At 39.1% G+C, this 14,125-nt stretch overlaps 1 protein-coding gene across 2 annotated transcripts in view; it reads left to right on the top strand.

Moving 5' to 3' along the window:
- LOC149286663 (vacuolar protein sorting-associated protein 41 homolog) overlaps nt 1–10,018 on the top strand; it is a 70,022-nt gene extending 60,004 nt beyond the window's left edge. For both annotated transcript variants that reach the window (XM_089493823.1, XM_089493824.1), the window contains exons 25-28: nt 293–392; nt 6,730–6,774; nt 8,290–8,369; nt 9,938–10,018. In XM_089493823.1, the coding sequence (XP_089349949.1) occupies nt 293–392; nt 6,730–6,774; nt 8,290–8,369; nt 9,938–10,018 (306 nt within the window). The remainder of the gene's footprint in view (nt 1–292; nt 393–6,729; nt 6,775–8,289; nt 8,370–9,937) is intronic.
- Nucleotides 10,019–14,125: the final 4,107 nt, after the last annotated feature.

Genomic DNA, 14,125 nt, shown 5'->3' with positions numbered 1-14,125 from the left:
GGACTGTGTGAGAATCAAATGGAATGATTACCTTAACAAGGGACAATCACACAAAGCACTAACACCTATGTTATGTGGAACTGTGATACTGTATATATTATTGTAATACATTTAGATTTGTAATCCTTGTTTTTGAAATGTAATTTGTGTGCATTAAGTCTACAGTATTTGAGACCCAAATTGCAAGGATATTGCTTTAATCTAACAAAGCTACTTGCATACATAAACTAAGCTTTTATTGATCCCAGTCTGTGCCCGGTAAAAATGTTTTTGTTTTTTTGGTGTTTTGCAGATACTGCTGAGAGAGGGTTGCAAGAAAATTTTAGTTTCTGACTCGCTCTCCTTGTTAAAGAAAATGCACAGAACCCAATCGAAAGGCATGCTGGTGGATGGTAAGCAGAAGTCATTGAAAGCTCCTAAATATTCAGTAGCCTTTTGGGGTTGTTTTTTATGATGAAGTTGCTGCATAAACATGTAATCCAAAAGGCTAAATGCGATGTAAAAAATACCTAGAAACACTCCTACCTTTGTGACAGCATCAGCCTGCCCTCCACATTATTTGTGGTACTTAAGTCAATTTGCATACTAGGGGTCTGTTAAAATAAAAGACGGTGCCTGTCTGGAGCGTTTAACCCCTTCAGTACCGGGACGTACCAGGTACGTCTCCTCCAAAAAACGCCCCCACATCACCACAATCGCGGTGATCGTGGGGGCGCTGCTGCTGCTGTCTGCCCAGGACTCCTGGGCAGACAGCACAGCCTGTCTAAGCCCGCCCCCAAGCCCACGATCACTCCCACGGAGTGATTTTGTAGGCAGAAACAGCGATTGCAGAAAAATCTGCAATCGCTGTTTCAGCTGCCACAGGCAGCTTCAGGGAAGGGGGGGGGGTATTGAATGGGTCCCCACACAAGTGTGGGGACCTGATCCAACACCCCCCTGCTGCCTGATCGCTCCATGAGAGCGTCAGTGCAGCGTTAACCCCTTCAATGCGGCATTGAAGGGGTTAATTCCCGTTTTTTAGGGGGTTCTGCTGCTGGTGGTCTGCCTGGAAGCCCAGGCAGACCAGCAACAGCAAAAACGAGCCCCCAGAAGTCCTCTGATCAGTCCTGTAGGACTGATCAGAGAGACTCCTCCCCTACAATCTCCAGTCTATTGGAGATTGTGTCCCAGCTGCCAGAGGCAGCTTCAGGGACAGGGAGACAGGGTTCTTTGGTCTCCACATGAGTGTGGAGACCAGACCCCCCCACCCCCACCCTTCCTCAGTTAACCCCTACCCCCCTCTTCCTCAATTAACCTCTTCAATGCTGCGATTGTGTATGACCCCCATCGCAGCATTGCAGGGGTTAATATTAGTCCCCACAAGCTTGTGGGGACTAAATATCAATCAATGCTGTGCTTCAATGGAGCATCAGCATTGAAAGAGTTAAAAAAATAATGTAAAAAATAATAATAATAAAAAAATAAATAAATAAATAAATAAATAAAAAAAATTAATAAAATAATAATAATAATTAAAAAAAAAATAACAGCACTGACCTGAAAGTCCAGGGTGCTTCCAGGTCAAATGCTGGGCTGATCGGATCGCCCCTGGCCAATAGGAGTGATCGGATCATTATGGCAGCCCACGGATGACCCTGCTCTACAAAGAGAGAGGGGTCATCTAGGGTAATTATGAAAAAACACAAATTAATAAAATGAAAAAATCATAATTATTACCTGATCACTTGTCGGTGACATTTTAAGTCGCTGATTATTGATCGGTCTCCCTGATTGATGTCAGCGGCCTAAACCTGTCACTTACAAGTAATCTGATGAAAAAAAATATTTAAAAAAATGTAAATGCACATGTTCCAGTTTTGCCCTCATAGCTTCCTCAAAAAATACATGAACCATGCATGTGAGGCCTTGTTGGAACCGGGGGGTGTTGGTGAACAAAATGTGGTGCTTTCTTCCACTGTTGCACATATGCTGTGCAAGAAATAAATTTTAACATTGAAATGTATTTGTTAAAAACGCAATAAAATAAATTTTCCGTGAACTTTGGCAGACATCAGTGAAGAAAAGGCTAGCTGAAAACTGTCAAAACTACCCTAGTTGAACACCTTGACTTGTCTACTGTTCATAAATATATACTTTTATGGGGTAATTTACAGCAGGGGGCTTCCAAAATGTCCCAAATGGGATATGGGCCCAGGAAACCAATTTCTGAAAATTCCAAATGTGAAAACGAAAATGCGCATGTTCCAGTTTTGCCCTCATAGCTTCCTCAAAAAATGCATGAACCATGCATGTGAGGCCTTGTTGGAACCGGGGGATGTTGGTGAACACAATTTGGTGTTTTGTTCTGCAGTTGCACATATTCTATACAAAATATAATATAAAATCTAAAGCAACATTGCAACATATGCAAAAAAAAACAAAAAAATATAAAAATACCTCAAAATTTGGCAGCAATTGGCGATAAAATCCCTGTTTGAAAAGTGTCAAAATGACCCTAGTTGTACACCTTGACTTATCTACTGTTCATAAACATATAATTTTGGGGGGGTAATCAGTATCTGTATCAGTTATTAGACTGCCATGCCAAATTTGAAAAAAATTACATTTCAAAAACGTGATGCATGCCTTGCAATATTTGCCCTATACTGGTCAAAATAGATAAAAATCCTGGCCATGTTGGGTGGTTTCCAAATCAGGACAAGTTAATGAATATATTTGGGATAATTTTTTCCCATTGGTTTAATGTGTGTACAATTTGTATGTATACAAAACTGTAAAAAAAATGCGTATTTTCATTTTTTCCCCACTTTTTCCAGTTTTTTTCAAACAAAACAATGTACTACCCAGCTTACTATGGTTTCAAATGAAAGCCCTACTTGTGCTGAAAAAAACAATATATGATTTGTGTGGGTGCACCAATTGATAAGAGAGAAATTACAGTTGAAGAAAGACATGGCAAAAACACAAAAACGGCTCCGGTCCTTTAGCGACACCTTAGTATCAAAATCCCGGTCCTGAAGGGGTTAAAGCTTGAATTTCTGATACATGTTTATACATATATACAAAACACTAATAGATGTTCTCTTACCCCTTTATCCCCTTTCTCGTTTTTTTATTTCATCATAGCATGGACTTTTTGTGTCAACTGATCCAGGTTTTTATTAAACGGCCCTAAAAAGATAAATTGGGCGCTAAAAAGATTTTTAAAAAGTGATATGTTTAACCCCTTCGTGACAAAGGCTGATTTTACTTTTTGTACCCTTCGTGACAATGGCCGTTTTGACATTTCTGCGCTGCTCGTGTTTAGCTGTAATTTTCTTCTTTCCCGTTTACTGAACCCACACACATTAGATATTGTTTTTTTCAGGACAAGAAGGGCTTTCTTTAGATGACATTGTTTTGATTGTATCATATTATTTACTATTAAAAAAGTATAAAATATGGTGAAACATTTAGAAAAAAATGACTTTCTAACTTTTAGTTGAAAAATCTTTTACTCATCTATAAAAGGTAATAAAAAACCTGCTAAATAGATTCTACTATTTGTCCTGAGTTTAGAAATACCCAATGTTTTTATGTTTTTTTGCTTTTTTCTGCACGTTATGGAGCAATAAGTACAGGTAGCGTTTTGCTATTTCAAAGCCATTTTTTCCATATCTGGTAATTCTTCCCCCCATGTGCCATTTCGGGTATCTTTGAAGCCGGCCAATGCAAATTACCCCATCAAGTCATATATTTTTGAAAACTAGACAGCCCAGGGTATTCCAAATGCTGGTATTTTAACCCTTTCCAAGCACTTATTCTACCATCAGCCTTTGTCAAACTTTATGGTAGTAATTTTTTTGCATTTGTTTTTTCACACACATTTTACTTTAGGTATGAATAAACAGGTTCTGGTATATGTCACTATCAAAAAACACCCCAATATGTGTTTAGCAACATCTCCTGGGTACAGCAATACCTCACATGAATGATTTTGCCTGGCTGTTCGGGGGCAAAAGGGCCAAATTTGGGGCATGCACATTTTTCAATGTTGAACTTTGGCATTTGGGGATCCACTGCCCATCCCCTATTTGGTACATCTTTGAGCCGGGCCATTTCAGTGTGCCCAACAAAACCATATATTTTTGAAAACTAGACACCACAGGGTATTTTAAATGCTGGTATTTTAACTCTTTGCATGCACACATTTTACCACCAGCATTTTTTCAAAGTTTGCAGTAGTATTTTTGTGTGTGTATTTTTCCCACACACACCTACTTTATGTATGAATTTACAGCTCCTGGTATATGCCGCTGTCACACGACACCCCAATATGTGTTCAGCAACATCTCCTGAGTACAGTGATACCCCACATGCATGGGTTTGTCATTTTTGGGGGGGAACTAAAAGGCCACATTTGGTACGTGTGCATTTTTCTAATTGGAAATTAGATGTGTGGCCATCCTTCCCTCCGTGTTAATTGGGACCTTGTTGAACCCGGCCAATTCAATTTACCCCATCAAATCATACATTTTTTAAAAGTAGACACCCCATGGGCATTTAATATGCCAGTATTTTAACTCTTTCCATGCGAGAATTGTTTTAAGCTAATATGCTAATTTTAGGACTTGCTCACAAAAATATATTTTTTATATATATATATATTTTTTTGCCTTTTTTTATTTTTTTAACATTTTTTTTCAACTTGAAGGTTCCCCTGATAGTGACATCAGTGGCAAATTATTTTTACATTTTACTGGTTTTTTACTATTTTTTTTCGAATTATTATTAATTTTATTTTATTTTTAATTTATTTTTTCTAATCACACTGTGATTAGAAAGCTGAGCTCCATTGACTTGCATGGTTGAATGCAGTACCTATATTCAACCTGCAAGTGGAGACAGAGTTCTCTAGAGGGTCAGGAGACCGTCTAGCGAACCTTTTCATCTTTATTATTTTTTTTCCCGGGCCGCCGCCATCTTGCTGATAGCGAAGATCACCGGCAGCTGCGGTTGTGACCGCTCTCTGGAGCGGTTACAGTCCATCAAGAGGTAAGTGTTTGGTGTACCTGGATGCCTCCTGATCGAGGCATTCCAGCGACACCATTTAAGTTTAGGAGGCGATCGTTGATCGCCTCCTAAACGCTTTTAAAACGGGCGTCCGCCGCCATACTTTGTATGTTGACGCCCCGGGGAGGGGCCAGAGATGGCCCCTTTGTGCCGATAATGGCGTTGCTGAATGCCTCGAGGTCGAGGCATTACAGCAACGCCGTTTCGGTGCAGAAAGCGAAAATAGATCGCTTTCTGCACCCGTTTAATGACGTGCCGGTCCTGGCACGTCATTTGTCGTTATCGACTTGAATTTCCGTGACGTGCCCGGACCGGCAATTGTCATCAAGGGGTTAAAGGTCTAATTATAGTAATGCAATGGGTAAACTTGGTTAACATACGTTGTATGACCAAAAGTATGCAAATACCTGACCATCACACCTATATGAGCTTGTAGGACATGCCATTCCGAAACCATGGACATTAATACAGAGTTGTCCCTCACCCGTTGGTTATTGGAGTATGTCTGTGAGAATCGGTGCCTATTCAGCCAATAAAGAATCTGTGAGGTCAGGCACTGTTGTTAAATAAAAACACCTAGCTCATGATTGACACGCCAAAAGGTGACCAGTGGGGTTAAGGTCAGGCCTCTGTGCAGTCCGCTAGAGTTCCTCTACAACAAACTCATCAAACCATATCTTTATGGACTTTGTGCACAGAGGCACAGTCATGGCTGGAACAAGAAATGTCCTTCCCCAAACTGGTTCCACAAAGTTGGAAGCATACAATCGCCTAAGATGTGTTTGTTTGCAATGTGTTTGTATATAGCATTACCCTTCACTGGAACTAAGGGCTAACACAAGCCCTGAAAAACAGTCCCCAGACCATTATTATTAAGGACAATGCATTCCGGTAGGTAGCCTCCACTTGGCATCCGCCAAACCCAGATTCATCCATCATCACTTTAGCAAACACATTTCAACTGCTCCATAGTCCCGTGATGGTGTGCTGTACACCACTCCAGTATATGCTTAATAATCTTTGGCTTGTGTACAGTTGCTTGGCCAAGGAAACCCATTTCATGAAGCTCCAAACACATAGTGCTTGTGCTTTTATTGCTTTCAAAAGCAGTTTAGAACTCTGTAGTGAGTGATCCTGCAGAGGACAGATAATTTTTAATGCACTACGTGCTTCAGCACTTAACTGACCTGCTGTGAGTTTGTGTGGTCTAGCTCTTCATGTCTGAGCTGTTCTTCATGTTCAGACTCCCTGGTGTCTAGTGGGGCCAGCTGGTGGAGGTCTGTGTGATGCCCGCAGACAACCTCCGCTGCTGCCGGCACTTCCGCCAGGGCTTCTATAGTGGAGCACCAGAAGTTCATGTGATGCCGGCCCTCCGTCATAGAAGCCCCAGAGGAAGTGCCAGCAGCAGCAGAGTCTGTCGGAGAGGAGGATCCGGGTCCCCTGCAGCGCTGCCGGGGGATCTGGATCTTAGTCTTGTAGTCAGACCTCTTTTTTGATGTCTGATTATAAGACGACGAGGGATATTTTTTCAGAGCATTTGCTCTGGAAAAAAACCTTGTCTTACTATCGAGCAAATACGGTATATATTGCCCATCCATTAAAAAAAGTGTTTAGTTTTTTTATTACTAACAGAGTGTGCTTTGGTATTTTACATTTCAAAATTTCTATTTTTTCTAGATGAGAAAATATGTGAAGCATGCTTGTCTTCTATACTTCCTACAGGTACTCTTCCAGTTATGCATATCAACATGTTACATTGGAAGGAAAGCTTCATAGCATTACATTTAAGAAAGTGATTTATTTAGGAGTTATCTTTATTTAAACCCTTTAGCATTGTTTTAAAATCCCCCTCATATAGCTTTTTACCTTTAAGATAAAAAAAGATGGCTGGCTGCACCATATTTCAACAATGGTTGGATTTAACTGAGCACCTGGCGTTCTTAAGTAGTTGAGGGGGTTATGTTTCTTGTGGTGCTCTGGCCCAGTCTGGACCACTTTGACACACAAAGGATTTATGTTAGGTTCTACTCTTCATTACTGGGAAATGGTTTAACCCATCATAAGCAATATCTCTTGACATACACAAACAATGGCAACGCTGTGTTTGATGCATCCAGCAGAAATCTTAAGAATCATTGAGTTCCAGGGAGATACTGAATTCCACTAACCATTAATGTAACTTTTTCATCGGATAATTTTGTATTGGGCATTTTTTTTTTGCTTCATTTACCTGCTACATTTCTTTGATATTCTATAAACAACAACATCAAATGAATCCCAGTGAAGCCATCAGCCATAATTCATCACCTATACAAAAGTACCCCTTCTTGGCCATTGTAAATATTAAACATACTAACTGTGCAAAGTACTGCAAAACATATTTTATATCTGTCACTGAATTGAAAAGATAAGCAAAGAATCCTTACAAGCACACCAGTGACAAGGATTGTGGAAGTAATTGGTATGTATGGTGCATTTGTCTGCAGTAAAACCAGAAAGTGCTATCCCTGAGACATACAACAAAGCAATGAATCGGCACACTTCCAGCAAATAATAATGTAAATAATATTAGATTGCTTAACCCACCATTGCATCAAAACATCCCAATCTTGGCAAGCCCTATCTAATTGTAACTTGACTGTACCACTTACCATGGAGCTGAATCAGTGTTGTGTCTTACTTCTTGAGCTGATAAGTAGAATTCCAAAGCAGCCTTCTCAGAGGGATCATGGGAAATGGAGACTCATACCTTTTCAATGCCTTTAGTGAAGACATTTGTCAGTGTCGGCACATATAAATATACAAGGCTCAAAAACAAATAACACAAGTGAGATTATTATTATTATTATATTTTATTAATATAGCTCCAACAATTTACGCAGCGCTTAATACAATACATATATTCAAGGGTTATGACAAGAATTGACAGACTAAGACAAACCGATACATTAGATGGAGAGAGCCCTGCTCGCAAGCTTACAATCTTGAGATTTACATTCAAAGCAATGTTTTTAGTATGTGACACGTCTGCTGGAAGCGACAATAACATTGTAGCAACAACAACAAGCTAAATTCTTTAATTGTGTTATTAAAATATGGTGGTGTAAGGCGCTAACCCCAGAAAAGCACATATGAATATAAACACCTAATTAATCATGTATGTTCGGTGGTATTTTAATAATGATCCATGTTTGTTGTACAGTATTATGTTAAAGTCTTTTGTATTTTGTTTTGCAGATTCTTCTAAACCACATGGTGTAGTGGTATTCCACTGCAGGCATATGTTCCACAGAGAATGCCTTCCTGTCACTAGCACTGTAAGCACTCACAGTAGCTATTAAAATTGCACACGTGTATAACCAGGATTAATTTACTCTTCGTGATCCCTCGGACAGACCTACAGACAGCAAATAGTCTTCAGAAGCGAAGAATTAAATGTGTTTATTTAAAAAGGGAACATAGTAGCTGGAAAGAATCCAATTTTTTGCGTAATTATTTTTGCAAAGTCTTAACAAATATCATTACATACATTTATGTCAGATATTCCTTTTAAAATAATGTCCTTATAGGATTTGGATTATCTGATATATAACTATACAGTACGTTGATTTTTCAAATCATGTGCACATGATTTAATTCTCATTGGTTCTATTTATGAAATGTTTCTAGTGAACAAATATCATACAGGCATGGCATGGCCATCTGAACGCTGACAGTGTTTGGGGATGCGCCTAGGTAGCATATAATAAAGCAGTTACCTTTGTATAAAAGTCTAACTTTCCACTTTTAATTCTCATGTTATCAATATTTAAACAGTGCTGTTCTTTTGCTGAGAGAGAACAGAATTGTCTTGGGTTACTCTGTATTTATTATATTGTAAGGCTTATTTTATAGACATTCCTCTGCCTTCACTGCTTTTTGTGAGCATGATTGGAATACATAGCCTCCACTCTGCCTCTATTATTTTTTTCCACATCATTGGGTTGTGTAGAATTGTGTATTTTTTTACACCCAGTAGGAATAGATAAACGCCGCTCTGTCATTTTTCTCACATTTGAAATACATTGTCTTCTCTACCAGCAATATTTCTTTCATATGATTGGGTTACCTAGACTCTCCTCTGCCTGCATTATTTTTATCACATGTTTGGGATACGTAGACCCTCCTCTACCTACACTATGTTCCCCACTTTATGGGATTGGTGTTCTTTTCTTAGCACAGTGATTTAAGTCTGTAACACAAACAGCTTGGCAGATACGTGAAGCACTAGAGAAGTGAAACCTACACACTGTTCAGTAAAACCTAATGGCGAAAAAACATTGTGCATTGGAGATTATTCTAGGAAAATTTATATCTTAAGAACATTGCATTGTTCTAGGTTTTCACCAATGCCTTAACAGCTGATGGAAAATGACATGTTCTTTGTCTATTATCTATAAGCAGTATGTACTATTACAGTATTATTTGTTTTAAAAAGTACACTAAGGTGCCACTTATTACATTATTTAATTTATCTGTACTTTTATCAATATGGATATATTTTAATAAAAATATATATTTGGTAGTAGGTAAAGTCGTAATTATTTTCCTGGACTGCTTTACATTATATTTTCAATGAAAATTTACAATGATATATTTTACTGCAGTGTTTACAATTTTATTAGATACATTTTGGTGGGCGGGAGCTGGGTGGAGATTAGAGGAAGTGGTGAGGGAGAAGGAGGAACATGGGAGGGGAGTGGGTGTAGACATGCCGCTCGGGTTCTGACTCAGAGACTCCAGGTCAAGCCTAGAGATTTTTAATATGTTACTGTCAATATGAACTGCACTGAATCCAGTTTTATTCCTCAGTCAATCACCATAATTTTCTTTATTTTTCTTTTAGGTGTCTCCTGTTTATTTTTGTAATAACTGCAGTGCGAAGCATCGAGGGCCTGGAAGTGCAATCTTAGATATGAAAAAATAGTAAGATGACTTTAGACCTAGAAGCAATTTTCTTTTTTCCTTCTGGGATCTCTTTTGCATCGCATACTGCTGTGTACGTTTGTGGCATGAACAATACTGATTAGAAATGAGCTTCGTGCCCGAGGGCTGAAAAAGCAAATCACTCATGTCAGCTCCAAAATGTGCTGTTGCATAAAATGTTTAACATATATTTATGGTGTCTTAAAAATAAAAACCTGCAATACTTCTAATGAGTATTAATGTTATAAACACAGTTTAAGTTCTCCAATGTTTACGTGCCCTAACAGTTTCTTAACTGATGGGTTACATGACTAAAATAGAGACCTTCAGGGGTTGGAAGGACTGGCCTGGTGTGTAAATAGATCAAAAATGAAACAGCCCTTGGAGAGCCCTGGACAAATCTGTGTTTCCTACAATATACATGAGAATAGTACAGTAATGCTTGCACTATTAAGTGGGGAAATCATTGATGGAACACACCAAATTAAATACATTTCCACAAGAATATATTCATAACTCCTGAATGATTTAACTAAAGAACCAACCATATTATATACTATATTTATATACTATATTTGCATTCTAAATACATAGACATTAACTTAACATAGTTGCCCCCCCCCCCCCCTTTGCAGCAATAACAGCTTCCACTCCTATGGAAATGCTTTTCACAAGATGTTGGAGTGTTTCTGTGGGTATTTTACCCATTCATCCAGTAGAGCATTTGTGAGGTCAGACACTGATGTTGGACAAGAAGGCCTGGCTCGCAATCTCCATTGCAGTTACATCCCAAAGGTGTTCGATGGGGTTTGAGGTCAGGGCTCCATGCAGGCCTGTCAAGTTCTTCCACACCACAATCAAAATTTGCCCAACAAGATTCCCCATGAAGGGTAGTACATAGATCTTCAGCCTCATCACTCTTGCAGGTGCCTCACACTAATGTTGTTGCTCCACTATTATCTTGCTTCAGGAAGGGTGCTTCAGAGCTTGAAGCACAGGAGCGGTTCTGTCTGCTATGATCACTCAGCCAAGTGGTGCGGGACAATGACATTGAGATCAGATTGCTGTTTTAAGGAGTGGCATCTTCAAAAACTATATACTGCATGCTATGTTAAAAATCTTTGCTGTCCGGTCACTTGCACTTTTTTTTTAATCCAGTGTCCCCACTTCTATAGCATTTCTAGATACCATAGGAGCCACAAACTGATGCTAATCTCATCAAAGAAGCCTTTATCGATGAAAGTTCTTGCTGTATTTGCCATGGGCGAGAAACTAGCAGTCTGCACTTTTTGCGGTTGACAAATCCTACTTTTGGGACCAGAAATCAACCCAGGCTTTTTAAAGGAGCACCCCAACTTTATTTCATAGTAAATTCATATTCTAATCAATATTCTAAGCTCAAGTGCATTTTACTGCATACAAATCGGTGCGGGCATTGTTTAGTTATTAGAGATAAACGAGAGACTTTGGTCTCATTTTACACAAGTACACTGACATACCAAGATACACACATGCAATTCACTTACCCTGCGAGGTCTGATCCTGTCTTTAGTGAATCTCGTACACAGTGTGACACTGCTGCACTACTACTTGTCACACGAGACGTGATAACACTCAACCTTGTCTCCTTGAAATTAGGGAGATAAAGAGGTAAGTCCACAACTCAGGACATACCTCTTTATCCCTAACTGTGGAGCATGGTTCTATCGTTTTAGGGAGGCAGCAATTGCCCCGTTGTCCCCTTGGATCCATCCATGCTTGAATGGGAGTGCTACTGAACATGTGCAAGACGTTTACATAAAAGAGGAACTTGTGTAGTCAGAAACAGCCCCATACACACAATATATAGTACAGTTCACATTTACCGAGTGCACCTGAAAACGGTATCTTTTGCCCCCCTAATGACTGAACTTGTAAAATAAAAGAGCTGATGATTTCAAAAATAATGTCAGCGGTGTCCATGAAATAAAACCCAATCTTTCTTAAATATTATAAAAACATTACGGCAGGAGGAAGAGAGAGAGTCTTACACGTTTCACTTTAGCAGGCCTAATCGTAGACAAATGAAGCAAAAAATAAGCCACAATTTATAATACAAAATTCACATTGAACATAGACAGGCATCCTGCTCCAAAGAATCTGTAAACATATATATCACCACCACAGATCCTAACATACCAGATTCTAATCACACAAATTTACAAATGTAAATAGCAATAGCAGCAAAAAAAGGTCAAAGTAAGCTGACATGACCTTGGATATTTCTGATCATGACCCATTAATTGAAGTTCCCAGTGTACGGCAGTCTCCTATGGAGACAAAAAATGTGACCTCTAACAAGGTTAACTCAACTGATGAGGTTCGACACCCTGATTCCATGGGGGGAAGTGATCTACATAATTCTGACCGCAAATCTAGGTGATGTTGCCCCAAAATATTCCTGTAGCAGGGAACACAAATTATATGAATTTGTACTTATGATTAGAATCTGGTATGTTAGGATCTGTGGGGGTAATTTATACATTTACAGATTCTTTGGAGCAGGACACCTGGAAGGGGCTGGATGTCTCCACTCAAGGTGAATTGTGTACTATAAATTGTAGCTTTTTTTTTTGCTTCATTTGTCTACAATTAAGCCTGCTAATTAAATAATTTATAATAAAGATTGGGTTTTATTTTTTGGACACTGCTGACATTATTTTTGAAAACATCATACTACTGCCAGGTGTGTGGACATCAGCTGTTTTATTCAGTCAAGAAGTTCCCTCAATAATGCTTTCTGGTTTCAGTGGCAGCGAGGGGGGGGGGGCTTAAATGAGACGGTTGTTTAATTTCCTATCTCCAATTACTAAAGAATGCATGTTGCAATTTACATGCAGTAAAAACATACATTTCCAGCCGCCTGTAAGGGATGTGGAAAATGTAGTGTGTTAATAACAAGTGGACGTAAGCTACTCTCACTGGAGAGTAAGCTACTTACAGGTATTGACAGTGGGTGGCATCGATTATCATGCATTTGCCAGTCTGCCTGTTATGATAATTGCTATGACGAATACTTTAGAAATTTTACCAGTAATTGCATCAAGTATTTATACAGAAAAATATCTTTGTTTTTTATTAAACAAAATAAATAAAACATTTCAGATGAACTCTTCTAGAATGCTTACATTCAATGTGTTGCCTAAGAGTATTTTCCACATAGCAGCAGCTTCATAATATCACTCACAAATAATGAGGAGGATTTATAGGAGGATGCTGTTCTGCCAGCAACAGCAGAGAGTATTAAAGAAATAAATCAGCCTTTGAGAAAGACGTGCTTGGCTGTGAAAATATTAAATGAACTGGATTTTACCGTTTACATGTTATTCAGTGCTACTTCAGAGTTGTTATATTCCAGTAGCGCTCACCCAACTACTTAAAGGGGAGGACCATTTATCACAGAGAGCGATAGGATGGAATGAACTGATCCTACTAAATCAATGATTTAATATAAAAGAAACACCCTGCCTTGTGATCCTGTTTAAACTGCACCTCTGTCTTGCCTGTACTCCCATCACCCATAAAGAAGTGGCCCATGTCCTCCTATGCTCTGCCCTTACTTCCTGCCCACTTGACTCTATTATCTTGCATGTCCTACTTTCCTCTTCCGTGTCCTCACACCTACCACAGGTTCCTTTCCATCCATCCTCAAAGATACTCTCATGCCACATCTTAAAGAAGCCATCCTTCGATCTTACATGCCTGTCTAATGGTCCAATATCCCCTCCACCCAGGGCCACCAATATACTGGAATAACTAGTCTACAATTCCTAAAGCCATTTTCTCTCACCTCTAATGTTTCACAATTACACTTTACAATGTCACGCTTGCATCGCCACTTAAAACACACTTCGTTTTTGTCAGCAAAAAAAATAACCAACACATTGAATTGAATTCAATTTGAGGCTCAGTCAGACATACTACTTCCATGATGCTGGCTGAGCGTAATGGGAAGTGCAGCAACAGTAAAGCTGCAGATGCTAGCTGTGAACGAAAATTCCCATGATTCTCAGCCAGCCAGGTGTCCACCATAATGCTGGCTGAGCATCATTGGAAGAGTAGTCCACAG

This window comes from Sceloporus occidentalis, unplaced genomic scaffold (genome assembly GCF_023333645.1).
Source record: "Sceloporus occidentalis isolate IW3139 unplaced genomic scaffold, rSceOcc1.0.p SCAF_67, whole genome shotgun sequence".
In the NCBI taxonomy this organism is placed as follows: Eukaryota; Metazoa; Chordata; class Lepidosauria; order Squamata; family Phrynosomatidae; genus Sceloporus; species Sceloporus occidentalis.
Note: the sequence above shows the minus strand (reverse complement) of the source record. Positions and strands in the feature narration are given on the sequence as shown.